This window comes from Mustela erminea, chromosome 1, assembly GCF_009829155.1.
Source record: "Mustela erminea isolate mMusErm1 chromosome 1, mMusErm1.Pri, whole genome shotgun sequence".
In the NCBI taxonomy this organism is placed as follows: Eukaryota; Metazoa; Chordata; class Mammalia; order Carnivora; family Mustelidae; genus Mustela; species Mustela erminea.
The window spans coordinates 20,886,225-20,912,317 of NC_045614.1; the positions used below are offsets into that span (position 1 = coordinate 20,886,225).

The following is a 26,093-nucleotide window of genomic DNA, read 5'->3' on the forward strand; positions in this document are numbered from 1 at the left end:
CGTTGCGGCCTTTCCGGGGGCTGCTGCGTGATATGTAAACGCGGAGGATGTCTGCTTTGTGGGATGTGGGTCCTGGACGGGGCCTAGGAAGCGGCGTGCTTAGGTCCTCTCGCCTGTCTATCCCCAACCACAGTCGGGAGATGCTGTGGAGATGCCGGGTTGGGGAGATGCCACGTAAAAAGACCTCTCTGGGTCAAGACGAGGGAGCCGGGCGCCCGAAGACGCTGCCACTCCCATTCCACGCAGCGTGGACCCCCGAGCCGGAAGTGGGAGGCCTAGGGCCTGCAGCCCGCTGGAGTCGGAGACAGGGCGAACCAGCCGGGTTCTCGCGAGGTCCCGGATCTCCGCGTAGCCCGGGCCCTTAGCCACGCGGTGGCGCCAGAGCTCGCTGTCGGGCAGCTCTCGCTTGCACGCCCCTGGGGTCACGTGACACGGGGGCAGCGCATTCCGATGACGCCCGCCCGGCGCAGCTCCGCTCCGCCCGCTGCGGGGTCACGTGACAGTCCGGCGCAGCCTGATAACGCGACGCCCAGCCCCTGGGCGCCGCTCCCGCCCCGCCCCGCCGCCACCGCCGCGCCGAGTCCTTTTGTCCAAGATGGCGGCGCCGGGGGCGCTACCTCCTCGGCCGCCGCCGCCGCCGCTGTGAGGGGCCTGCGGGCCGCCCGCCCGCCCGCCGCGCCGGCGCCATGAAGAGGCAGAGCGAGCGAGACTCGAGCCCGAGCGGGCGCGGCTCGTCATCGTCGGCCAAGCGGCCGCGGGAGCGCGAACGGGAGGCGGAGGCGGGCGGGCGGCGGGCGGCGCACAAGGCCTCGGGCGGCGCCAAGCATCCCGTTCCAACGAGGGCCCGAGACAAACCCCGCGGTAGCGGGGGCGGCGGGGGTGGGCATCGTGACAGCCGCGGCGCCGGGGACGCAAATCACCGTGCGAGCAGCGGCCGCTCCTCGGGCTCGGGCGCCGGCGGCGGGGGACGCGGCGGCAAGGCCTCCGGGGACCCAGGCGCTTCAGGTGCTTCACCCCGCGCGTCTCCACTGCCACCACCTCCGCCACCTCCCGGGGCCGAGCCCGCGGGTCCCGGCTCGTCGGCAGCCGCGCCCGAGTACAAGACGCTGCTCATCAGCAGCCTCAGCCCCGCGCTGCCCGCCGAGCACCTCGAGGACCGGCTCTTCCACCAGTTCAAGCGCTTTGGCGAGATCAGCTTGCGCCTGTCGCACACACCGGAGCTGGGCCGCGTGGCCTACGTGAACTTCCGGCACCCGCAGGACGCACGCGAGGCCCGCCAGCACGCCCTGGCCCGCCAGCTGCTGCTCTACGACCGGCCGCTCAAGGTGGAGCCCGTGTACCTGCGTGGCGGCGGCGGCGGCGGCGGGAGCAGCCGGCGAAGCAGCAGCAGCAGCGCTGCCGCCTCCACGCCGCCCCCGGGGCCGCCCACGCCCGCCGACCCGCTCGGATACCTACCCCTGCACGGCGGCTACCAGTACAAGCAGCGCTCGCTGTCCCCAGTAGCTGCCCCGCCTCTGCGAGAGCCCCGCGCCCGCCACGCTGCAGCAGCCTTTGCCCTGGATGCTGCCGCTGCCGCCGCAGTGGGACTATCCCGGGAGCGAGCCCTGGACTACTACGGGCTGTATGACGACCGTGGGCGCCCCTACGGCTACCCTGCTGTGTGCGAGGAGGACCTGATGCCTGAAGATGACCAGCGGGCCACGCGCAACCTCTTCATCGGGAACCTGGACCACAGCGTGTCTGAGGTGGAGTTGCGGCGGGCCTTTGAGAAGTACGGCATCATTGAGGAAGTGGTCATTAAGAGACCTGCCCGTGGCCAAGGTGGTGCGTATGCCTTCCTCAAGTTCCAAAACCTAGACATGGCCCACAGGGCTAAGGTGGCTATGTCGGGCCGGGTGATTGGCCGAAACCCCATTAAGATAGGCTATGGCAAGGCCAACCCCACCACTCGCCTCTGGGTGGGCGGCCTGGGACCTAACACCTCACTGGCCGCTCTGGCCCGGGAGTTTGACCGCTTTGGGAGCATTCGGACCATTGATCACGTCAAGGGAGATAGCTTTGCTTACATCCAGTACGAGAGCTTGGATGCAGCTCAGGCCGCCTGTGCAAAAATGAGGGGCTTTCCCTTGGGTGGTCCAGACCGGAGGCTGCGCGTGGATTTTGCCAAAGCAGAGGAGACTCGGTATCCCCAGCAGTACCAGCCCTCACCCCTCCCTGTGCATTACGAGCTGCTGCCAGATGGATATACCCGGCACCGAAATCTGGATGCAGACCTGCGGGTGCGGGATAGGACCCCCCCACACCTCCTGTACTCGGACCGAGACCGGACCTTTTTGGAAGGGGACTGGACCAGCCCTAGTAAAAGCTCTGACCGCCGGAACAGCCTGGAGGGCTACAGCCGGTCGGTGCGCAGCCGGAGTGGGGAGCGCTGGGGAGATGGGGACCGGGGCCTGCCCAAGCCCTGGGAGGAGAGGCGGAAGCGGAGGAGCCTTTCCAGTGACCGAGGGAGGACAACCCACTCCCCTTACGAAGAACGGAGCAGGACCAAGGGTGGTGGGCCGCAGGTGGACCGGGGCTCTGACCGCACTCCTGAGCGCAGCCGTAAGGAGAACCACTCCAGTGACGGGACCAAGGAGTGCAGCAGCAACTCCCTCAGCAACAGCAGACATGGGGCTGAGGAGCGGAGCCACCACCACCACCACGAGGCTCCAGACTCTTCTCATGGGAAGAAGACACGAGAGAGCGAGCGCAATCATCGGACCGCTGAGGCTGAGGCCAAGCCTCTGGAAGAGCCAAAACATGAGACCAAAAAGCTCAAGAATCTTTCCGAGTATGCCCAGACCCTGCAGCTGGGTTGGAATGGGCTCCTGGTGTTGAAAAACAGCTGCTTCCCGACATCTATGCACATCCTAGAGGGGGACCAGGGGGTTATCACTGGCCTCCTCAAAGACCACACTTCCGGGAGCAAGCTGACCCAGCTGAAGATCGCGCAGCGTCTGCGACTGGACCAGCCCAAGCTCGATGAGGTCACGCGTCGGATCAAGCAGGGGAGCCCCAACGGCTATGCGGTGCTCCTCGCCACCCAGGCGACCCCCAGCGGGCCTGGCACGGAGGGGATGCCCGCGGTGGAGCCAGGCCTACAGAGGCGGCTTCTCAGGAACCTGGTCTCCTACTTGAAACAGAAGCAGGCGGCGGGGGTGATCAGCCTGCCGGTGGGGGGGTCCAAGGGCAGAGACAGCACAGGCATGCTCTATGCCTTCCCACCCTGCGACTTTTCACAGCAGTACCTCCAGTCAGCACTGAGGACATTGGGCAAGCTAGAAGAAGAACACATGGTGATAGTTATAGTAAGAGACACTGCCTAGCCCAGACCTATTTGCAGCTCCGCATTTGTGTCACAAAAGCAGTTATTTTAAAAATCTGATCACCACTCCCTCCCCACATCCTATCCCCTTGGTTTGAATTCTCTGCTGGGTTATTTTGGTTCATTGGATGGGGGACCAGAGTCCTGACCCCCACCAAAAGTAAGTTCTTAGTTTTCGGGGGGGGGGTTTTGTTTGTTTTTTTGTTTTGTTTTTTTACAGCAATGAGAAAGGGACTCCTGTCACGTTGATTTCTAGTGTACAAGATACTGTCTGCTGTGTTCTGTATTTTTTTTATTTTTTGACTAACTGTATGGAAAGTTGTCAGTAAAGCCTTTGTCAGAGGATGGATTTTTAATCCTGTTCAGAGTCCTGGTTTAATCAAGTTTTTCCTCCGTGAATGGAAGACTTTTCCCCACTGCATGCACACAAATGCCCTACGTCAGCTTTGCAGCCCAGGTATAGCCCCGAGTCCTGCTGTGTTGGTGGCTAAGAGCAGGTTCACTTTGCCTCTGGACCCTGCCCTGCCTGCCTGAGCAGAGCCCGTGAGCCTAAGCACTATAGCCTTTGGTAGTTTCAGAGTTTTTGTTTCCTGCGCTGTCTGTTCATTCGTTTTGAGCTGTGACTGTCCCACCATGCCCAGTCTTGAAGCCTTCTGCAAACAGGTAGTGTTGAGCAGTCGTGTGGTCTTGTAGCCAGGGGGAAGACCACTACAGTACTGATGCCACAGGGACACAGATCAGACACAGTCTCCCCCTCTTGTTCAGCCTTAACATGGCTGTTGTGGCAGCGCAGGAATACCCAGCTGGAGGCAGAGCTGCCTCGGACTCCCAGGGACACTGGAGGCCAGAAGAACAGAGGGTGGGAAGAAGCTGCTTTTAGCTAATTTTTTAAATTTACCCAGTGTTTGTGAATTCTGGTTCTTCCTTTCTTGTTTGGGGGCTAGGCTTTTTAGGGGACACTGAACCCCTGCACTGAAGAATTTTTGCAACACTGTAAGGGAGCACAGTAGGTTAGGAAGATGCTCTTACCTGACGTACCTGTTTCCCAGGCATAAGGTGGGCCTTAGCCTCTTGCCCTGCTGCCGAGGTGGGACCACTGGGAGGTGTTTCTGTGGGGAAGTGAAGTCACAGGTGCCAAGGTGTTGGGGGCAGTGCTAGTCAGCGCCAATCAAGCCAAGCTGGGGAGGAATATGGAGGCATCCTCCAGCTGGGAGGGAAAGATGGCTGGAAAGAGTAAAATACAGTCATCCCTGGTCCCTAATGAGGTCAGAGGGCAAATGAAGCCAGCACCACTGGGGACCAGGGAGGGAACCCAGTCAGTCAGAAGCAGTTGTCACATAGAACAGAGTCCAGATACACTGTTCAGAGTGTTCGTGAGGATCGCTGTCAGAGCTGGGGGCCAACAGCTGCCTCAGTAAGAGAAATGAGGCAACTGGCCAGGAACTCCAGGTTCTGCTGCGCACACCACTCTCTGGTCCTGGTGGCCAGCCCAGCCCAGCCTATGCAAAGGAACACGGGTGACAGCTGGGATGCTTTGAGAGAAACTGTCCTGAGGTAGAGGTTGAAGCTGTGTGGACTGCCTGGAGGATACCTGCCTCCACAGGGAAAGGGGTCGCTTTTTGAGACCTTGGAGATTTAAAATCAACAGGGGAAAGTGCCTGGGGAAGTACTGCTCACTGGGCCACAGCTGGTGCTCATGACAGAACAGGCACGTTCACAAGAGAAACCATGAACGAAGGGTGCCTTAAGCGCGTTTATTTGAGTTTGTGCTTGCGCTGTGGTCACAACTGCTAGGGGTGTGAGCAAGTCCATGGGGGACTCGGCCAAGCACAGCTCCGCCATCCCAGGGAAGCCCGTACTGCCAGAGGCTGGGGCGGGCCTCGCTCAAAGGGAACGAGGCAGGGCTGTCTTGAAGGCACGTTGCAGGGCTCCCTGTGTTCTTCGAGAAATGCCTGGGTCCCACACAGGCCAGAGTCGCCTTGCCTGTGCAGTCCATGACTTCTCTGGACTGGTCAGAGTGGGTGCTCAGAACCCAGAATTCTACACCGCCCGGCAGCATCCCCAGATGTAAACCTGCTGGGAAATCTGGTTGGAGAAGACACTTCAAACCTTGCCTTGTCTACTCCTCAGGGATAGGTGTTCTCTGGCCCCCAGAAGAATTAGTTGTGGTAAAGAACCACAGCCCGCTGTGTGTCCTTCCTCCTGCTCCTCTTCCTTGGACCCTCTTCTCCACCACTTCCTTCCTCTGGCTCTTAAGACACAGCAGGTTCTGTGAACTCTCTGACAGACTAACAGGGCGAGTGGTCAAGGCTCTGATTGATTTCCGCCTGCCCCAGAGAGCGAGCAGTTGCACTGCAGGCGTCCAGAGCTTCCAACTGGGGGTTCGGTCCTGTCTGACGTGTCACTTAAAGGCAAAAAAACAATCTACAGCAAATTTTGCCTCATTGTTTGCTGGTATTGTACATGTTTCTCCTAAGTCACTCCACTCTTAATTAAGCCCCGGTATAGTAAGAAAGAGGGCTGATGTCTCCTGAGCCTCTCAGGGCGTGTTGTCAAGCCAACCAGAACTCAGCTTCCCCGACAGAGGCCCCCATCTCCACCCCAGAGACCTGCCGCACTCCCAAGAGCTGCTGGAAGAGTCGAGGGAGTCCGCCAGCGGCTCAGCTGAGTTCACGACTAGAATAGTGTTCTCCCTTCATGACTTTTAACCGGCTTCCTTTTGATGCATCTAGCACCAGCAGCCCAGGCTACTCCACGCTGGGTGTCAGCAGCCCATTTAAGCAGAGGCACGAAGCAGCATTAAGGGCTGAGCCCTCTGCTCTCTAAAGGACCGAGAGCTACCTGTGTGACACGAGCCCGCCTCAGTGTGTGACCAACTGTATGGTGCTCCGAGCCCAGCAGGGCTTTGCCAGCCCCTGGTGAGTTTCAGCTGCCTTGTCTTGCTTGTTTACTTCACAACAAGATTTGTCCCCTCTTCTCTCGCCAAAGGGAGAAAAGTCTCTAGCTATTTGATAACTACACAACAGAAACCAAGAAGCTGTTATTTGGGCAACTCAAAGGAGGAGACTGTCATCCCCTCTTCATTGTGGGAGGAAAGCAGGGCGAGGTGGGTTAAGTGAAAAGGTCAGAGCACGTGGCACTCCCCCGGCAGTACCCCAGTTCCACGACCACAGGCTGATTTGGGAGGCCAGAGCCCAGGCTCTACACGCAGCCTGCCTGAGCCCCCGCTGCCCCAAACTGCCCGGCGGGAAGGACAGCTCTCGTGCGCTGTTAACTCTCCCTTGAGGAAACAGTAATGACGGTCACCCAACCAACTATAGCGGTGACCACTCCTCAGCTTTGCCAGCATGTTCCTCCACAACTCCCCAGCTCCGCCAAATCTGTACTGCAGAGCTGCCTTCTTAAGTCAGAACCCAGGACAGACAGATGTGTCCACAGGGGACCAAGCCCGAACACCTCCTCCACTACCCCAGCGTGCTGCTCAGGCACTGACCGATACTCCCTCGGGGGAGGGCAGCAGACCAGGGTTAGACACTGTGACTAAGCTACTTTTCTCCCCCGAGTGCTTTATTTGTGCAGAATGAGTTCCCACCATCCTGGACTCCTCTCTCAGAAGGCCTCTTCTCCACCAGCTGGCTAGAGCTGCAGGGAAAGGGACCACCACTCCTTGGTAAAAGAGAACAGGGAAAGGCCATAAACAAACAAAGACAGACTTGTAGTTTATTTTGTATTTTTTTTAAATAAATACACTTTACATTAAAGAAAAAGGCCTTTGATTTGTAATTTCCACATTGGGGAGGAAGGGAAGAAAAAAATTTTTGAAAAACTGAATCACAAAGAAAAAGAGAGGGAGTGAACTTATATCCTCAACTCCACAAAACCAATATCCACAACGACCTTGCTGCCCCCAAACCATGAAGGTGGGTGAATCTAGGCATTTACTCAGCAAATAAGCACTGCCTTCCTCCCCACCTCTGGCATGAAGGAAAATCACTTAACCTGACAGCATGTGAGGCAACAGAACAGGTTAAAAAAATCATATATTATATTTATAATAAAATATTCTTAATCCTTATCAATTTAAGAAACCACGATTTTCCTTTTCATTTAAATACGTATGTAAAAATGCCTCTATATTGTTCTTTAGACATCATTTTCTTCCATAGAAAATGAAGTGCAGGGACAAGAGACCTGGTGGATATAAGTTCACACCCTCAGTTATAAATGCCTGGTGTTTTTTTTGTTTGTTTTTTTTTTTTTCTTTTCAAATTTTATAAAAAACTATTTCTTGTTCTTTAAGTAAAGAACCTTATACAAAGAAAATATATTGTGAAATAACCCCAGAGACATGTTTTTTTTTTCCCCTTGAGGAAAGAGCTGTCCGTCCTAGGAGAAGGGGGAAGCAGAATAGGGCCTAACCCCTGTTGTCTTTTTTGTGGTTGTTATTGTTTTAGAAGGACCCTCAGGTTCCCGTGAGGCTCTCTAAGCCATAATCCTCTGAATGCAGGGCATGCAGTTCCTTAAAAGCCAGCCCTGGGAGATAAAGGGAAAGGAAGGTGTTCTCAATTCATCTGACTCAGTTTCTCGCCTGTCAAGAATGTCTTCCACATGGTGAATGGCTCCTCACTCATTCAGAGATAAGATGATGTCATCTTCCAAATCAGAGTTGTCAGAGCTGTCCGCTGAAAGGTAAGAGGGAGAGACTAGATTATGCACCAGGCTTAGAGGAAGCTTTCAGGAAGGAAGCCCCTATATACATATACATTTAGACCTGAGCGAAGTTAATCACCCGTTTCCAGGAAAAAGAAAACACACCAATTAACTCCTTGAAGCTGGCTCTGGAGAATATACTTGTTGGCAACAGTGGCCATGCCTGGGACCTGTTGCTCCTGCACCTTTCACAGGGCCTGGATGCAATGCTCTCTTCCTTCTAGAGGTTCTTCCTAATCGGGGGGCACTGAAGGGGCAGGGCTGAGGGAGAAACGAGTGAACCTCCGCAGCCCTTCGGCCTCACGCCCTTCACATTCTTCCGGGGCGGGCGCACAGGCCTGCCTGGCCCCCTGCATGCATGCAAGCGCGCGCGCACGCGCGCGCGCACACACACACACACACACACACACACACACAGACACACACACAGGGCCACTAAAAAGGCAGGCTGAGCCCAAGTAAGAATGAGATTTCTTTTAAACTCCTCAACAACACTCTTATCAGAAGACCTCATAAAGGCAGAGGCTATCAACCCAGGATTTATGCCTTTGAATATAATCAGTGGGGAACAAGTTCCCAAAAAGGAAGAGGCCAGCGTGTGGCAATAACAGAGGACAAGTACCCAGAAACTTGAGGCCGGAGGCCAGCAGGGAGCAGCCAGGACATCCTAGAAGGTGGCACCATGTCTCCTGCACAGGAGAAGCCCTCTGCTGGACCATCTGCCTTCTCAGGCAGTGAATAGACCACATTAAGTAACACCTCTGGAAGGATCCAGTGAGGAGTGAAACTAGGCAAAGGAAACTTCAAAATGAGGTACACTATGTCTGGCAGATCAAAACTGGAGAGAAACATGGTTACCTAGCTCCTAAGGATGCTGGTATTTGCCAAGCGAAGATAAGGGAAAGGTCTTGGTGCCCCCTTTTGAGGACAGCTCAGGAAGCTGCGAAACCATAAGGTCTCCAAGGAAGTGGGCAGACAGACTGAGCCCCCAGGCTGTGTGTGGGTCTCCCATCGGAGAGGGACACCAGTGGTTCCACAGCACTCCCCATATCCCCTTCACGAAGAAAACTGAAGTAGATAAAGGAAAATCAACGACCGCATGGCTGGGATACAAGAAAGTCTTGAATGTAAACAAAAAAGAGGTCTGGAAAAAGTGCTTCAGGGTGTAAAAGGGCGCAAGCACAGCCTGACTACTGGCGAGAAGTGGGGAGAAGGAACACCTGACGAGCTGAGCTGAACAGCGTCGTCAACGTCCTTGCTGCAAGACCTCCAGAAGGAACTGCCAACAGGAACAGGTAGGGTCTGGCCCCCCCAAAGCTGAGCCCGGTGCGGTGTCCTGGGCCATGCCAGACCTCCAGAGACTCCCCCAGTGCTCCCGCAATCTGAGATTCACAATGCACACCACTGGCCTGAGACCTGGCCACCAGCTGTGCAGCTGCTAAGAGTCTTAACTCTGCATCACATGTACGGAGTATAAATGCCGCTGGAAGAGGACAGGGACACAATCTTTACATAAGCAACTATCAGGTGCAGTGTTTGAGAAAACTTTCAGGGCCTGGGCACAGACTCCCACTTGGTGGTCACAGGGCTCCTCTCTCTCTACCTTCCTCAGCCTTTCTGCATCCTCAAGTGTTGAAGAGACCGGATCCCTGACCCTGGTCAGGACCTCTCCTGAAAGGCCCTTTGAGGCAAAGGCAACAACCAATCCCTACAATGTTTAACCTGCTGCTCTGTAACATCCAGGCTTTGGGAACGGTAGAACTGACTGGAACAGAGAACACACAAAAGACCTCAGGGTCAAGGTGTTTTCTCTTCCTAGAGCTGCCATTCTGCATCTGCAACCAATCACTGGGTCTCTCTGGGATCCGGGGCCTTGCACAGTTACGGGGTGGCACAGAGATGTGGTTTTCTATAGTCTCAGTCTCACATCCTATAGGCTCTATAAGCTCAGAAAGGTTAAAAGCTAATGGCCTAGATGATTAATGAAGCAAAATATCAGCAAACCAAGGGTACAGAGAATTTCCCTCTGCCTACTCTGATGTAAGCCCCTGGAGGCTGCTCTCAAACACCAGTGCAGGACATGCTATTCGTGCCACCTCTGCATCACCACCTCAGTTCTAGAGCCCAAGCTGAAAAGTCCTCAAGTTGTCAACTATTAGGGCATTTTCACATCATAAATATTCCTACCACAATAAAGGCATATCCTCATTGCTAATGAATTATGGTTTTTCCAGTACCTCTTAGGCCTTAAAGAAGGAATTTCCTGAACAGTTAAAGGAGGCAGTAATTTTACAGGCCAAATACAAATTTAGTGGCTTGATATTCAAATTAAGAATAAAAAAGTTGGTGCTACTCTCATACCAGGCAAACCAGCACCAGTAGCTCTCCCGGCCTACCTTGCTACTTGGAAGGAAACAGAACTTGTACCCCACGTGGCCCTACTCACAGATGACAAAAAGGGTCAGTAAAAACTGCCCCTTTACTCTTGATACTGTCATATGTGGCCTTGCCCTTAATCCCTCTGCCCTGGCTCTCTGACCACGGCTAGGACAAGGCAAGTCCTCCCCCCTGAATCACCTCAACCCCCAAGTGTGGAAGCTGGTAAGCAGCGGATGAACAGACAGAAGGCAGAGCCTGCACAGAGCTTCCTCAGTACACAACTTTGGCAAGAGGACTTATTTAAGAAAAGTCTCCCCTAAGACATCCTGCCTTCAATTTGAGGGCTACAAGCACATACACGATTTATCCCGAAGAAAATGCATTTGGGTCACTATGGAACAGAATGTTTTACACAAAGGCTTAAAGAAGTACTGTCGCCCACCCTCTGATACCACACACACGTGTGCGCACACTCCTCCTCCTACCACCAAACACCAGTGATTATAAAAACCAAGCTCTACAATGAAGAGGCTTGGCATAAGGTGGGCCTAGGCCAGCACAAAGAAATCCTGTAAATGTTCTATATCAATGTTCTATATCAAATATGCTATTCAATATGGTAACCACACACGGCTACCAAATATGTCATATGTGGACAAGAAATAAGGACATGAATTTTTAATGTAAATAATAATGGCCACATGCAGTTACTGGCTACCATGTTAGGCATCATACCTGCCACAGGTACGAGCACACTGGCCTGGTTAGCTATAAGAAAAAGGCTGGGTATCACAGGGATTACTCCCCAGTTAGGGCAGCACAAGAACCAGGACCACAGCAAGCACACGTCTGTCAACAGTGACATACATCTGTGATGCTGCCAGACAGATCCTCTTGAAGTGGACAGAATGTAACTGCAGAGATAGAAGACTCTTAGAACTAGTAGCTGGTTTATTCAGGATTCGTTAGCACAGTCAGGAGAAAACCTGACCTCAGAAACCTGTCCTAAAGGGAAATTACTAGAAAAATTAGAGCTTGTACTTCATAATTTAGAGGAAGCAAGGATGACAAAACAAGCCAAAGAGAAACGTTTGTCACCTGGCCTTTAAGAGGCCTCAGGCAAAAACACAGGAAAAGACTCCTCCACAAGAGGGCTTTTACTTTGTAACTTTAGAAAGGAGCAGGCACAGCACCCTGTAAGCAGCTGCCCATTCCAGGAAAAACTCCTGCCTCTCAGGAAAAACTACCTTTGGCCTTCCATTCTAAGGCTAATCCTCTAAAACAGGAGTCAACGAACTGCGGCCCATGGGCCAAACCAAGCCTACCACGCATTCTTGTAAGTAAAGTTTTACTTCTAAGACACAGCCATGATCACTAACTTACACCTGGTCTCTGGCTGCTTTGACATCATAACAGCAGAGCTGTGACTTAAAGGCTTACAAGAGACACATATGGCCCACAAAGCATAAAATATTTAACTGTCCAACCTTTACAGAAAAAGTTTGCAAACCTCTATTTTAAAGATGAGATAACAGCCTTTTAGCAACACAGTCTGGTGAGAGAGCAGAGGATCAGAGATGTGAAACTGCTTTTTCTCAAGGGGCCAGAGTGGTGAACCTACAGATGGGCACAGAACCTGGTGGGGCTTGCCTGCTGGGAGAGTACAGGGAAGGGACCTTCCCCTGGGTGCCAAGGCTCAGCCTCAGGGTCGGCCCTAGACTTACTGTCCCCCAGGATCAGTTCCACTTCCTCGTCTGCATCAGAGTCTTCATCCTCCCCATCCTCTCCCTCCTCTAGAAGGTTTGCTAGCTCCTCATCAGAGGGAGAAAAGTCATTGTCCCCATCCTCCCCTGCGTTCTCGTTGTTGTCATCCTCCTCCAACTCCGCCTCCAGCAACTGGTCAGTGTCAAGCTCATCTAGGTCATCAGTGTCGTCATCATCTTCATCATCATCTTCTTCCTCCTGTTCTTCCTCTTCCTGGTAAGAGAGCATGAGGTCCATTAGGAAAAACACAGAGACCTAACCCATGTGGGCCACACGGGAAGTCTTTCCCTTCTTCCCAAAGGACTGGGGAGAAACTGTCAGTAAAAAGTGATAATCTAGGTGATCTAATGAAGATCGAGACAGACACAGGTTCCTCAAGATACTCAAAGCACATCTTAGACAAGGATTACTGGTCACTCCACAAAGGCATTACTGGTCACACAGTCCTTATCCAAGAAAACACAAAATTCATTCACAGATGTCTCAGCCATCAATATTTTAGATTCCTAAATAACTAATAAAACCAAGGGAGCTCTTCTCTCTTCTCCTGCATCAACCAAGCCAAGTGAAATCAGTTGGGCCACTGGAACAAAAAAGCAATGCTTTAACAAGACAGAGGAAGCACACAGCTGCTGAGTCAGCTCCAAAGCCCTTCAAGGTCTTGCTCTTCATCTTATAACCAAGCAAGTGAGTAAATCTCTAACAGCCCTATCATAAGTATCCAATGATCTAAATGTCCAACAAAACTGACTATGTAATACAGAACATAACAGGTATCTACAATTTCTATTACAAGCCACACACGCGAAAACACAAAGTATGCTAGAGAAACCGTCCTTCCCTCCATTCTTAAGAGATCTTTCCAAAATCAGGAAAACTTCCAAAAAAACCTAATGAAATATATTACTGGCTCTGGGTACCCTGGGCTTTGAAAGGGTACATTCTAGCCTCTGCCACAAATTTCAACTTTGCACTAGAATCCAAATTATGTTCTTTCCTGTTGAAAGGAAATAAAGACCCCTGTTTTGATAAGGATAACAGGTGTTCCCAAGTAAATGTGACCATCATTCACTTTTCCTTCTGCTTGAACACCAAGTGCCAACCTTGCGAGTAGCAAAAGTATTCTAATTCCTGCAATAATAAAATATAAAATTCATTTAAAACATCAGCCTAATGAAAGTTAAGAAAGAACAAGCCCAACGTATACAGAAAAAAAAAATAGCGTAAAATACATTTTTAAGTGTTGCTGCATGCCAATCAAATAAAACCTAAAATTTTGTCCTTATTTGACCACTAGTGTTCATCAGCTATAATATAAAGTACACTCATATTTATTAGAGTAGCCATGCCTTTATGGACTTTTGATAATTTTGGAACCACCCCTTAGAGACTTTTTGATATGCTGTTTGACTTAAGACTTTTAACAATTTCCAGCAGCTACATGGGAAAGACTAACCCCTTTACTCAGTAAACCTAAGACTTGTACAGAAGTGTCTGGACCACAGCTTGCACATGCTTGAATATGAAAATACATATGACGCCTGAGACCACTGTTCTACAGCTTAGGCCACATTATCTCCTCCATACAGATGGCTACTAAGTATTCACTTATTGGAAAGGCGTTACCAGTGCTTAGAGGCAGTAATGACAAACTGAGACACAGACAAGCTCCTTAACCCCCCTACAAGCTTATCAGCTCACACAAATATTGGAAAAAGGGAGAAGGGTCAAGATTCAGGGAAAAATCCAAAGTGCTTACCAGATTACAATTTTTGCCTCTTTTTTCCAGGCATATTTTCATGGCCTTGACCAAAATTAGTTCTAATCCATTAATAAAGTACCACAGTTAAAAACGAGTACATTAAAGAAAAAAGTATCCAAAGCCCTGTGTTTCTTAAGCCTCTATGGGACAATATAATTATTCATTTCGAATTTAAGATAACTTTTTTATTTTTAGTTTTGATCCTAAAATACATAGTTACTGATTACACATATGGCATTATTTAATGAGTGGGACAGGAGAAAATGCCCAGGCTTTGGGATCAAACACACCTGGGTTAGAATCCTAGCTCTGCCAATTACATGGCATGAGAACCTGGGCAATTAACATAAATTTTCAATGTCCCATAACTTTTAAAGGTCCTCAGTTGTGTAGGTATGTAACAGGTTACGTGGTCCAAACAGACATCTCTTAGCCAACAGATTTAGGAAAACCATTCTTTTTCATTTCTAAAAACACCAAAGCCTACCTGATCCAGGAGAAATGCAAAGAAGGTCCTAAATCAAAAGAAATCCTAGAAAAATAGGTCAATCAGGGTCTGAGCTCTGAACTACAGAAAACGTTCCAAATTATTCCAGAAGACTACGAATTCAAAACCTTTACTTAATTTTGTAGTAGAAGAAATAGTTTATATATATTCATCCTAGAAGACCATGAGAATTTATGTGACCATGACAAGGTAAGGGAAATGAGTAGGAAGGGGAGGCTCTACCTGAATCTCAAGTAAAATAAATCATTCCATCATTTAAACTTTATGGTTAATGATCAATACTGGTTTAACATGTATTTTGTTACACATGGATACGGCCATAAACTTACTTTCTAAATTTTAAATCTGAAACCTGAATCATGAAACGCACTCACAAGATTTGTCCAAAATACTGTACAATCTGGGGCACCTGGGTGGCTCAGTCAGTTGGGCATCTGCCTTCAGCTCAGGTCATGATCTCAGGGTCCTGGGATTAAGCTCCCCGTTGGGCTCCCTGCTCAGCGGGGATTCTGCTTCTCCCTCTCTCTCTGTCCCTCCCTCCTGTAGTGCTCTCTCTCTCAGATTTAAAGAAAAAAAAAAAAAAAAAACTTGAAAGAAAGAAAAAAGGAGAAAGAGGGAGGGAGGGAAAACAAAATACTGTAGGGTCTAATTCTGTAGCTGAACTCAGAAGAGAGTCTAGGAAGTAATTTTAGGAGGATTCTTTGCTGGTTTAAGTACCTGATTGGCAACATGAACCCCTTCCTTTCATATCTAAAGATTTAAAAAGTGGTCAAACAGTGGTTTAAAAAAAAAACTAGAAATGATTACCTAATGAAAAAAAAAAATCTTGCTAAAATCCAGAATCCTCTCAAACAACATTTAAATAAGGTTTTAGATCTAGGAATATAATGGGGTTTTAAAAAATTCTCTAAGAATTTAAGGCCTTGGAAACAGAATTAGAGGAACGCAGGGCCAGGATGTTTTGAACTTCTAATGAATTCTCCTATAGGAAGAATACCAAAACTCTTCCCAATTCCACTGCTAAGCCAATTTCATGGTTGTCCAAAGCCCCAAAGCCCTGCAGATTAACCAACCCACTCCCCTCCTATACAGAGAAGTCAACTGGCACAAGCTCCCACAGCTGCCCTCTGGTCCCATCTCCACATCTAAACCTTACTTAACCCAGGTCTGAGTAGGAAGCCAACCTTCCACTCATGCTCTGAGCCACAGTCCTCTCCGGATGTTATTACCTCAGCCACCCACCACACCTCCCACACACCCACCTTCACCCTTCTCCCCACTGGCTTCTCCTCTTCTCTGAGGAGGGCCAGGCTGCCATAACCTAAGCACTTCCCATCCACACAGGCTCCACACTGCTTCCACCCAAACCCTATTCCCCACCTCCAGGGACTCGCCACCACTTGCTTACTCAATCCCTCACTCCCTCTTCTCCCAACACTGGACAGTCCGGCTTTTGCCCACAGCACTCCACAGGGCAGCAATTAACAGTGTTTGCTCCAGAGCCAGGATGCTGCCACTGAACTCTACTGATACAATAACTGACTTAGGGATGATTTCCTTAGCCTCCTAGGGTTGTTGTTAGCATTTAAAGGGGGGAAAACGTGCATGCATGTATGTAAATAATCTCTTTGGAAAGTAGCTAGCATACACGAAGTGTTCAACAAAAGTTTGCTGCTCCTGTTACAAGGACTGCAACCTTCCTAAAGGAACAGGCAGGCCTGGAGGCCAACCAGGGGGCTTCTCTCTGGTGACAACAATCCTGGCCTCCACAGGGGCTCATCTGTACCTGGTCTCTTGCGGATCTCCTTTGCACAGAGGTTCCTACAACTTTAATTTCTGCCTTCATAATTTCCACTAATTCCTGAATCTTTGAACTCTCAGACGGCTCCACCCATTTGTACCACAGAAACTTAAAATCTCTTAATTCTAAAACTGAACTCAAAGCACCATTAAAGCCAGCAACTTCTATACTTCTCCCAGTTACCAGGTGAAAATCTCACATATCTTTCACTTCTCCTACTCCAGTGGCTTCACAGCCAGTTCACTACTGTTTCCCACAAATGTAAGGTCCCCAGGACTCCCTCCTGTCCACTCCCGTTACCCTCACGGAATGCTCCCTCCTCACGCACTTTCTCCCTTTCTCTTCCTCGTCTCCAGTCCCTCCAGCTCTCTATGGTCTTATCCATTTCCAGATCCAAAACCCCAGGAGCTCCATCAATATGGCCCATATTCCAGAAATACAGCAGAAGCACTATTTACTGATCTAATGCCAACTTCCATGAAACTCAATTTCTTGTTAAAGAGGTGATTTAATTCAATCAGTGGCTCCTACTCAGATGTGATCATCAGAAGCACCTGGGAAAAAGTTTTCCAAAATATTCCTAAACCTCACCCAGGGTCCAGGTTGACAGAACCAGCCTTTCTAAGTGAAGCTCACCCAGGTGAATTTCAGAAAGTTTGCCCAGGAACTGTGAAGGCAACCCTAATGAAGATGTCCTCTGAGTACCTTCTGGTTCTAAAGTTCTCCTTTTCTGTAATATACCCTAGCCACAGACTCCCAGGGACAGAACCAAAAAGCTGATTCCAGGTAATCCACTGACCTTCTCTGCTACATCCAACTGTCTTGTTCTCTAGGACTTAAATAATTTGATTATTTTTAATTAGTGCATTTGTTTCTAGACCATTCAAAATTCTTCTTGAATATATGTCTCATTTTCAAGAGAAATAGTTTCTAGCTTATATTACCTTCAAAAATACAACCAACGTCTTAGAAAAACAAACCTCTGGTCATGCTTTAAGAACTGTTAATCTAAACAGTATGATAGCTTTATAAAAATGTAATTAAAACCTGAGTCTAAGGGCACCTGGATGGCTCAGTCAGTTGAGCGTCTGCCCTCAGCTCAGGTCATGATCCCAAGGTCCTGAGTTCAAGCCCCACACAGGGTTCCCTGCTTGGTGGAGGGCCTGCTTCTCCCTCTTCCTCCGCCTGCTACCCCCCCATTTGTGCTCTCTCTCTCAAGTAAATAAATATTTTAAATAAATAATAAAAACCAAGCATACTCTCTTGACAATTCATTCAACATGTCATATTTTATAAAAGGTAATCTCCTGCTTCTCCTTCTGACACTTGTTCCTGGTGTTAACAATCAGTAAAAGGCTCATTTCAGAGTCATAAACACTTGTATTTTTCTCCTCACAGACAGAATCTAACTCAGAGATACTTTAAAAATTTAGCGGGGGAGGGGGAGGGCGCCTGGATGGCTCTGTGGGTTAAGCCTCTGCCTTATGATCTCAGGGTCCTGGGATCAAGCCCTGCGTCAGGCTCTCTGCTCAGCGGGGAGCCTGTTTTTCCTCTCTCTCTGCCTGCCTCTCTGCCTACTTGTGATCTCTCTCTCTCCTCTGTCAAATAAATAAATAAAATCTTTTTTTTAAAAAGTTAAAAAAAAAATTTAGAGGGGAGAAAACGACCTTTCAGGAATCAATGTCCAGGCTTACAGGAGGTGTGTAATCAGTAAAGATTCTTACCATCCACTTCTAGGCAGTGGAGAACACACAGGAAGCACAGCAGACAGTGTGTCCCAAATTCCAAAATGGAGTGGAGAAAAGAGAGCATTATTCTCTTGTTTTTGCTTTTTTAATTTAAGGTTAACTATAATTAGCTGAAATGTACTAAAATGTACTGCCTTTTCAAAATCTATGAACAATGATCAAATTATGTACTGAAATAAAAAATGTACTGAAATGTACTGCCTTTTCAAAATCTATGAACAATGATCAAATTAACTAATCTTTGGTTTTACAATTTTCCTACAAATACCAAAATTCCAATGGATAATATGAGCTTTGATAAGTGACTGGCTTATCTCTGCTTTCATCAAACACCTGAAGGCTGGAAAACTAGCAAACTTAGGAACCAAATATTTATGGATGTCAAATACATCATATATGTCTTATTTCAACAATATGTTGATTCCATTCATCCCTTCTTATTAATCTCCAAACTTACTGAAACATAAGAGTAAAAGACAACCATTTCTGGGGTATGTAAATTATATCTCAATAAAGCTTTCTAAATAAATATATATTTATATAGGCACTTTATACTGGACCATTTCATCAGGTGGCAGCTGACCATTCATACTTCTAATTTTATTTTGCTAAGGTGAAAAGGCAAATTCAAAGGTGTCAGTCACAGGTGCTAGCATCCCTGAGCCATATAAGTCATACCTGGGACATCTGAGAAGACCTGAGAGCAGATATCTAGACTAGGACAAAACTTTGAATGGCAAATGACTTGTAAGAAAATTAAATCTCTAATTTTAAAATTAGGTGAAGCACACAAAGGAAAGTAAGTTAAAAATAAAATCAAGCTGGCACAGGGAAGAGAGAAATCTAATGGAGATAGTAAATATTGCAAACACTACTGCAAGGTTCCAGGAGGATGTGTGAATCAGCAGAAATCAGAATACAAAGGAAATGTGCTTAGACAGATATGGTATATCCCACTAAAACACCTCTAAATCAAAATCAAAATGCCAAGGGCTTAAGAGTAAAACCAGTTCTCTAAGGAGATCCTTTAAATATGAAATGCACCAGATAATCCCTAAGTACAGTGGTGTCAGTATGTAATGAAAAAAGCCTTAAAATCCAGAAGCAATGCTAACTTACCTACATTGCCTACAAAGACACCTAGTTCCCTCCCAGCTAGAAGCTTTTAGGTTCTTCCATGGACTGGTTCCTAGGACCACTCGTTAGGGCTCTCTTGAGCCCGCCCCTCTCGACTTCGGCTGTCCATGACAAGAAAGTCACTATTTTTCCTTCCTGCACCACAAATATAGCAGTCCTAACAAATACTGTACCCATGCCCCTTTCTAATCTCTGTTTAACCTCTCCAAAAGGCAAGGTAAACAGAAGCACAGGAGAAGAATCAAGAAGTCCTTTCTCTTAAGTTGTTCCTTTATGGTTGTCTCCTGCTTCCATAGCCAGTCATGAGAAAATTCACCTCTCATCACTTCATGTCTGCAAGAAGAATGAGGCTGACCCCAAGAACAGCAGCCCTCCAGATCCCAAGGTGTCTAGGGCAATGCCAGATTCTCTTTTTCTGATCTCCTCCTCAAAGACAATGGGTATGACATGGACTGGACCACAGGTCACAGTCTCAAGACTATTATTTCCACTCCCTTATAAACTGCAAGGATATAGGAGGGTAGGAATAATGGTGCTGATAATTAACTTAAACCCAATTCTTGTTTCAGATTTACAGTACAACATGTAACATCCAAGAAGCCTGAGACAACTGATAGGTGGTAATGATCTACAAGTGACAAGGGTAGCGATGAATGAAGCCAGAGGACAAGATGGTCTGTACCACTGTAATATACTGACAAACAGTTCAACAACATCATCTCCTATATCTGTTCAAGGATAAAGTACATCATGTTTCATGACAGCTATAGTGGAAAAGAGTGTGCATTAAGGGAGTGGAGTGACTAACGTAACGAAAGGCCACAAGAATAAAAGAACAGACACTATTAAGAAACCAAACCAGGGCAACCACGTGACATTTGGAGGATCTAATACCATTTACAAGCTCTGCTACCAAGAAACACTACCAACATGTATAAGTTGAACAGTACAGCACTCAAGAAAATATGAAGATCCATGTCACAAATAAATCAAAGATCTCAAAGAGAACCTGGATGGCTCAGTTGGTTGTGTCCAACTCTTGATCTCAGCTCAGGACTTGAACTCAGGGTTTTGAGTTCAAGCCCCACACTGGGCTCCACGCTAGGTGTGGAGCCTAGTTAAAACAAAAAATTCTCAAGTATCCTTCTGCAGAACTCTCCCTTTTACCCGTATCTCAGAACTCACATGAGCTTTAAACAATACAAGCTCCTCTCACCCATGAACCAAAGAGATCACTGAGGACCCTCTAAGCCGTGCACTGGAAAGCATTAACAACAACCCCCTTCCACACTAGGGAACGCCTAGAATCACGGGGTGAAGTGTTTTGTTGGGGGTTTTTTGGGGGGAGTTAGGGGTGTTAAGATTTTATTTATTTATTTGACAGAGAGAATACAAGCAGGTGGCGCAGCAGGGAGAGGGAGAAGCACAGTCCCCATGGAGTGGGGAGCCTAATGTGGGGCTCAATCCCAGGACACTGCGATCATAACCTGAGCCAAAGGCAGACACTTAACTGACTGAGCCACCCAGGCATCCCAGGTGAAGTGGTTTTGAACTCTAGAGCCTAACTGTCCTTTTGAATAAATATAGCATTCAAAAACCCATGGTACTGCTTCTGGTTTCCAGTGTGGCATGTGAGCTGAAAGTCACCACCCTTAAAACACTGAACAAACTGAAAAGTCAACAACTCTTTTTAGATTTGACAGAGTGGGGTCACTGGGACACCAGTGCTCCCAAAACTGGAGACACCAACAAGAAAATGCAGAAAACTGTAACTAGTCAGAGCATAAACCCAAAAGGATAAACCTCCATAGGTACCAGTGCCAAGGTTGGGAAACCTAAACTATAAACTCACAAATTGCTAGACACAATTCTGAGGCTAAATCTTGAGAGAGAAAAACTCCTCGGGGACCCAGTCATCAGGAAGGAAAATACACAACTCCAGTCCACTCTAGCCACCCTGTCCCTCTAAAAGGGGATGGAAAAAACTCAAAACCATGTGTGAAGTTCATAGTACAGAGGTACAGACTCACTAAAACACTTCCCTTCTCCCACACCTTGCCACCATATTACTAAAGGCCAACTGACAGTTCTTTTTATCCAGCAAATCATATCCAGCTTTCAAGAAAAAAATTACAGGCGCCTGTCTGGCTTAGTCATAGGAGTACATGACTCTTGATCTCTGGGTTGTGAGTTTGAACCCCAGTCATCATACACACACTAGGTGTAGAGATTGCTTAAAAATAAAATCTTAGGGAAAAAAAAATTACAAGACCTACTAAAAGGGAAAAACGCACAGTCTAAAGAGAGTAAGCAATGGACCCAGCCCTAGATATGGCAAGAGTTGTTAGACCAGGAATTTAAGACAACCATGAACAAGACGTTAAGGGAGGTCTCTAATGAAAAAACTGGACAGCATGCAAGAAGAGAAAGGCAACAGGAACAGAGACATGGAAATCTGAAGAAAGAACCAAAAAGAAATACAATCAACTAAAAACACTGCGACAGGGGTACCTGGGTGGCTCAGTGGGTTAAAGCCTCTGCCTTCAGCTCAGGTCATGATCCCAGGGTCCTGGGATTGAGCCCCACATCGGGCTCTCTGCTCAGCAGGGAGCCTGCTTCCCACCCACCCCTCACCTGCTGCCCCTGCCTGCCTCTCTGTAATCTCTGTCAAATAAATAAATAAAATCTTAAAAAAAAAAAAAAAACCCACTGTGACAGAAATGAAGAATGGCTTTGATGGGCTTTATTAGTAGATTGTACATAGCTAAGAAAAGAATCTCAGAGTGTGAGGATATCTCAAAAGACACCACCAGAACTGAAAAGCAGAGAGAACAAAGACTGAAAAACAGAACAAATATCCAAGAACTGTGGGATGAGTACAAAAGGTGTAACACACTCATAACAGGAATTCTAGAAGGAAGAGAAAAAAAGAACGGAAGACATATTTGGGGGCAACTTGGTGGCTCAGTCAATTAAGCCTCAGAGTCCTGATACTAGCTAGGTCATGATCTCAAGGTTGTTGGATCAAGCCTCACGTTGAGCTCCACACTGGGCCATGGAGCCCGGTTAAGATTCTCTCTGTCTGGGGCACCTGGTTGGCTCAGTGGGTTAAGCCTCAGTCTTCGGCTCAGGTCATGATCTCGGGGTCCTGGGATCGAGCCCCACATCGGGCTCTCTGCTCAGCGGGGAGCCTGCTTCCCCCACCCCTCTCTGCCTGCCTCTCTGCCTACTTGTGACCTCTCTGTCAAATAAATAAATAAATCTTTTTTTTTTTTAAAGATTTTATTTATTTATTTGACAGAGATCACAAGTAGGCAGAGAGGCAGGCAGAGAGAAAGAGGAGGAAGCAGGCTCCCCACTGAGCAGAGAGCCCGATGCGGGGCTCGATCCCAGGACCCTGGGATCATGACCTGAGCCGAAGGCAGAGGCTTCAACCCACTGAGCCACCCAGGCACCCCATAAATAAATCTTTAAAAAAAAAAAAAAAAAGATTCTCTCTCCCTCTCTCTTCCCCTCCCCCAAAAGAAGAAAAAGAAGGAGGAGGAGAAGAAGAAGAAATATTTGAATCAATGATGACTGAAAATTTTGTCAAAATTAAAGTCAGACACCACACCACAGATCCAGGAAGCTCTAAGAACACTGAGTAAGTCAAATGCCCCCCAAAATAACCTACACATAGGTACATCATTTTCAAACTACAGAAAATCAAAGATTAAAAAAAAAATCCTTATGCAGCCAGAGGGGGAAAAGACCTTACCTACAGAGGTACCACACATTTCCTCAGAAACCATGCAAGCAAGGAGAGAGGGAAGTGAAATACTTAAAATGTTGAGAGACAAAAACCACCAACCTAGAATTTCATAATCTTATCCTATGAAAGTATCCTTCAAAAGTGGAGAAATCAACTCTTCTTCAGACAAACAAAAATTGAGGGCATTTGTTGCCAATGGACCTATCTTGCAAGAAATGTTAAAAGAAATTCTTCAGAGGGAAGGATAATGATCAAGGTCAGAAACTCCAATCTACATAAAAGAAGAGCAGTGGAGAAGGAAAAAGTAAAGGTCGAATAAACGTTTTATTTTTCTTCTTTTTTAAGAATTTATTTGTTTATCTATTTATTTAGAGAGGAAAGAGCAAGTGTGGGTGTAAGCAGAAGGGAGGGGCAAAAGGGAAAGGGAGAAGTAGACTCTGCTGAGCAGGGAGCCGGACGACTCAGGCTCAATCCCAGGACCCTAAGATCAGGACCTGAGCCAACAGCAGATGCTTAACCAACTGACTCCCCAGGTGCCCCTATTTTTCTTAATGGATCTTTGTACAAGATAATAACAGTTTATCCAAAATAACACCAATAATGTGTGATTATATAAGATTATATATGTGTGTGTGTGTGTATATACACACACACACACATATGCTTATGTATGCTTATACATAAATATAATGAAGGGCAGCAATAAAACAAAGGAAAGGAGAGAAAAATTAGGATTATTCTATCTTAAGGTACTTGTACTACCAAAAGAGGTAGTGTCATCTGAAAGTGGACTTGGATTACATGTAAAGGTATATATATAGCAATCTCTAGGAGAACCACTAAAAAAAGTGTAACTAATATGCTAACAAAGAAGAGAGCTGAAACCTAGAAAAATGCTCAATTAAAACCACAAAACACTTATAAAGAGTAGCAGACAAAAACAGGAACAAAAAACAAGGGCAACAAAGAGAAATCAGTAACAAGTACGGAAATGAAGCCAACTATACCAATAATAACTGGGAATGTCAATACTCCAAACACATCAATTAAAAGACATTATCCATGTGGATCAAGAAGCAAGACGCAGAGGCGCTTGGGTGGCTCAGTGGGTTAAAGCCTCTGCCTTCGGCTCAGGTCATGATCTCAGGGTCCTGGGATCGAGCCTCACATCAGGCTCTCTGCTCAGCAAGGAGCCCGCTTCCTCCTCTCTCTCTGCCTGCCTCTCTGCCTACTGGTGATCTCTGTCAAATAAATAAATAAATTGTTTAAAAAAAAGAAAAAAAAGAAGAAACAAGAAAGACCCAACCAACTACATGTTGTGCACTAGAAACCCACTTTAAATAAAAACACACATACATTTCAAAAATAAATGCATGGAGAAAGAGATACCATGCTAACATGAATTTAAAAAGCCAAGATAACTATATTATTTTCAGACAAAGCACACTTCAGACCAAGGAAAGTTATCAGGAATAAAGAAGGGCATTATATGATGATAAAGGAGTCAATTTTCCAAGGAAACATAACAATCCTTAACATATACATGCCTAATACAGAGCATCAAAATAGAGGAGGGAAAAAAAAACAAACAGGAGGCAAAAACTGACAGAACAGATGAATCCATTTACTGTAACTGGAGACTTTAATACCCCTCTATCAGAAAAGAAAAGATACAGGGACTGCCTAAGTGGCTCAGTGGCTTAAGCATCCGACTCTTGATTTCAGCTCAAGTCATGATCTTGGGGGTCCTAGGATTGAGCCCCACATCAGGCTCCAAGCTTAGCACGGTGTCTGCTTGTCATTCTCCCTCTGCTCCTCCCCCCAAGCTTGGGCACTTGAGCTCTCTTTCTCTCACTCAAATAAATAAATAAAATCTTAAAAAGAGAGAGAGAGATGGAAAGATACAGCAGGCATAAAATCAGTAAGGACATGGCTTAAGTGATCAAACCACCTATCAACTGAATATAATGGACATATATTGACTACTTTGTCCAACAACTCAATACACATTCTTCTCAAACTCACATGAAATATTCACCAAGATAGACACATTCTGGGCCATGAAGCACACCTTAACAAATTTAAAATAGAAATCATATAATATTTGCTCTCAGACTACAATGGCATTAAACTAAAAATTAGTAACAGAAGTATAGTTAGCAAACCCCAAATACTTGGAGATTAAAAAACACACTTCTGAATAGTATGAGTCAAAGAAATCTCAAAAAATGCTTTGAACTAAATGAAAATGAACACACACTTACAAAATCTGTGGGGTGCAGGGTAACTAGTGCATAGAGGGAAAATTACAGTACTGAATGCATATTATTAGACAAGAATAGCTTGTCTAAGCTAAGCTTCCACCTTAGAAAACTAGAAATAGAAGAGCAAATCAAATCCAAAGCAAGCAGAAGAGAAGAAGAGAAATCAAGAGTAAATATCAATGAAATTGAAAACAGGAAACTAATAGAGAAATCAATGCAGTCAAAGCTGGTTCTTTAAAAAGATTGATAAAATTAGGGGCAACTCGGGGGCTCAGGTCAAGATCCCAAGGTCCTGGGATAGAGCCCCGTGTCAGGCTCCCTGCTCAGTGCAGATCCTGCTTCTCCCTCTCCCTCTGCTCCTCCCCTGCTCAAGCTCTCTGTTGCTCTCTCTCAAATAAATAAATAAAATGTTTAAAAAAAAAAAAGACGATAAAATTGATAAGCCTCTAACCAGGCTAAGAAAAAACGAGGACACAAATTACTAACATCAGAAATGAAAGAGAGGACACATCAGTATACACCCCATGGACAATAAAAAGGTAAAAGAATTCTGGGGCACCTGGTGGCTCAGTCAGTTGAGCTCAGCTCAGGTCATGATCTCAGGGTCATGGAACCAAGCTCCACATTGGGCTCCACATTCCAATGCTTCTTCTCCCTGCTTGCACATGAGCACTCTCCCTCTCTCTCAAAAAAAACTAATTAATTAAATCTTTAAATAAAAAAATGATAAAAGAATTCTATGAGGGGTGCCTCGGCGGCTCAGTGGGTTAAAGCCTCTGCCTTCAGCTCGGGTCATGGTCCCAGGGTCCTGGGATTGAGCCCCACATTGGGCTCTCTGCTTAGCGGGGAGTCTGCTTCCCTTCCTCTCTCTCTGCCTGCCTCTCTGCCTACTTGTGAACTCTGTC

At 47.1% G+C, this 26,093-nt stretch overlaps 2 protein-coding genes across 4 annotated transcripts in view; one reads left to right on the forward strand and one right to left on the reverse strand.

Moving 5' to 3' along the window:
• Positions 1-516: 516 nt before the first annotated feature.
• RBM15B (RNA binding motif protein 15B) lies at positions 517-3,725 on the forward strand. Its single transcript, XM_032320990.1, has one exon. It carries the CDS (start codon positions 687-689, stop codon positions 3,363-3,365), a length of 2,679 nt encoding a protein of 892 aa, XP_032176881.1. The 5' UTR covers positions 517-686; the 3' UTR covers positions 3,366-3,725.
• A 3,358-nt stretch (positions 3,726-7,083) lies between these two features.
• DCAF1 (DDB1 and CUL4 associated factor 1) overlaps positions 7,084-26,093 on the reverse strand; it is an 82,572-nt gene continuing 63,562 nt past the window's right edge. For all 3 annotated transcript variants that reach the window (XM_032321012.1, XM_032321003.1, XM_032321022.1), the window contains 2 exons: positions 12,178-12,430; positions 7,084-8,046 (listed from right to left, as the gene is read on the reverse strand). In XM_032321012.1, coding sequence (XP_032176903.1) covers positions 7,988-8,046; positions 12,178-12,430 — 312 coding nt within the window. In that variant the 3' untranslated portion in view covers positions 7,084-7,987. The remainder of the gene's footprint in view (positions 8,047-12,177; positions 12,431-26,093) is intronic.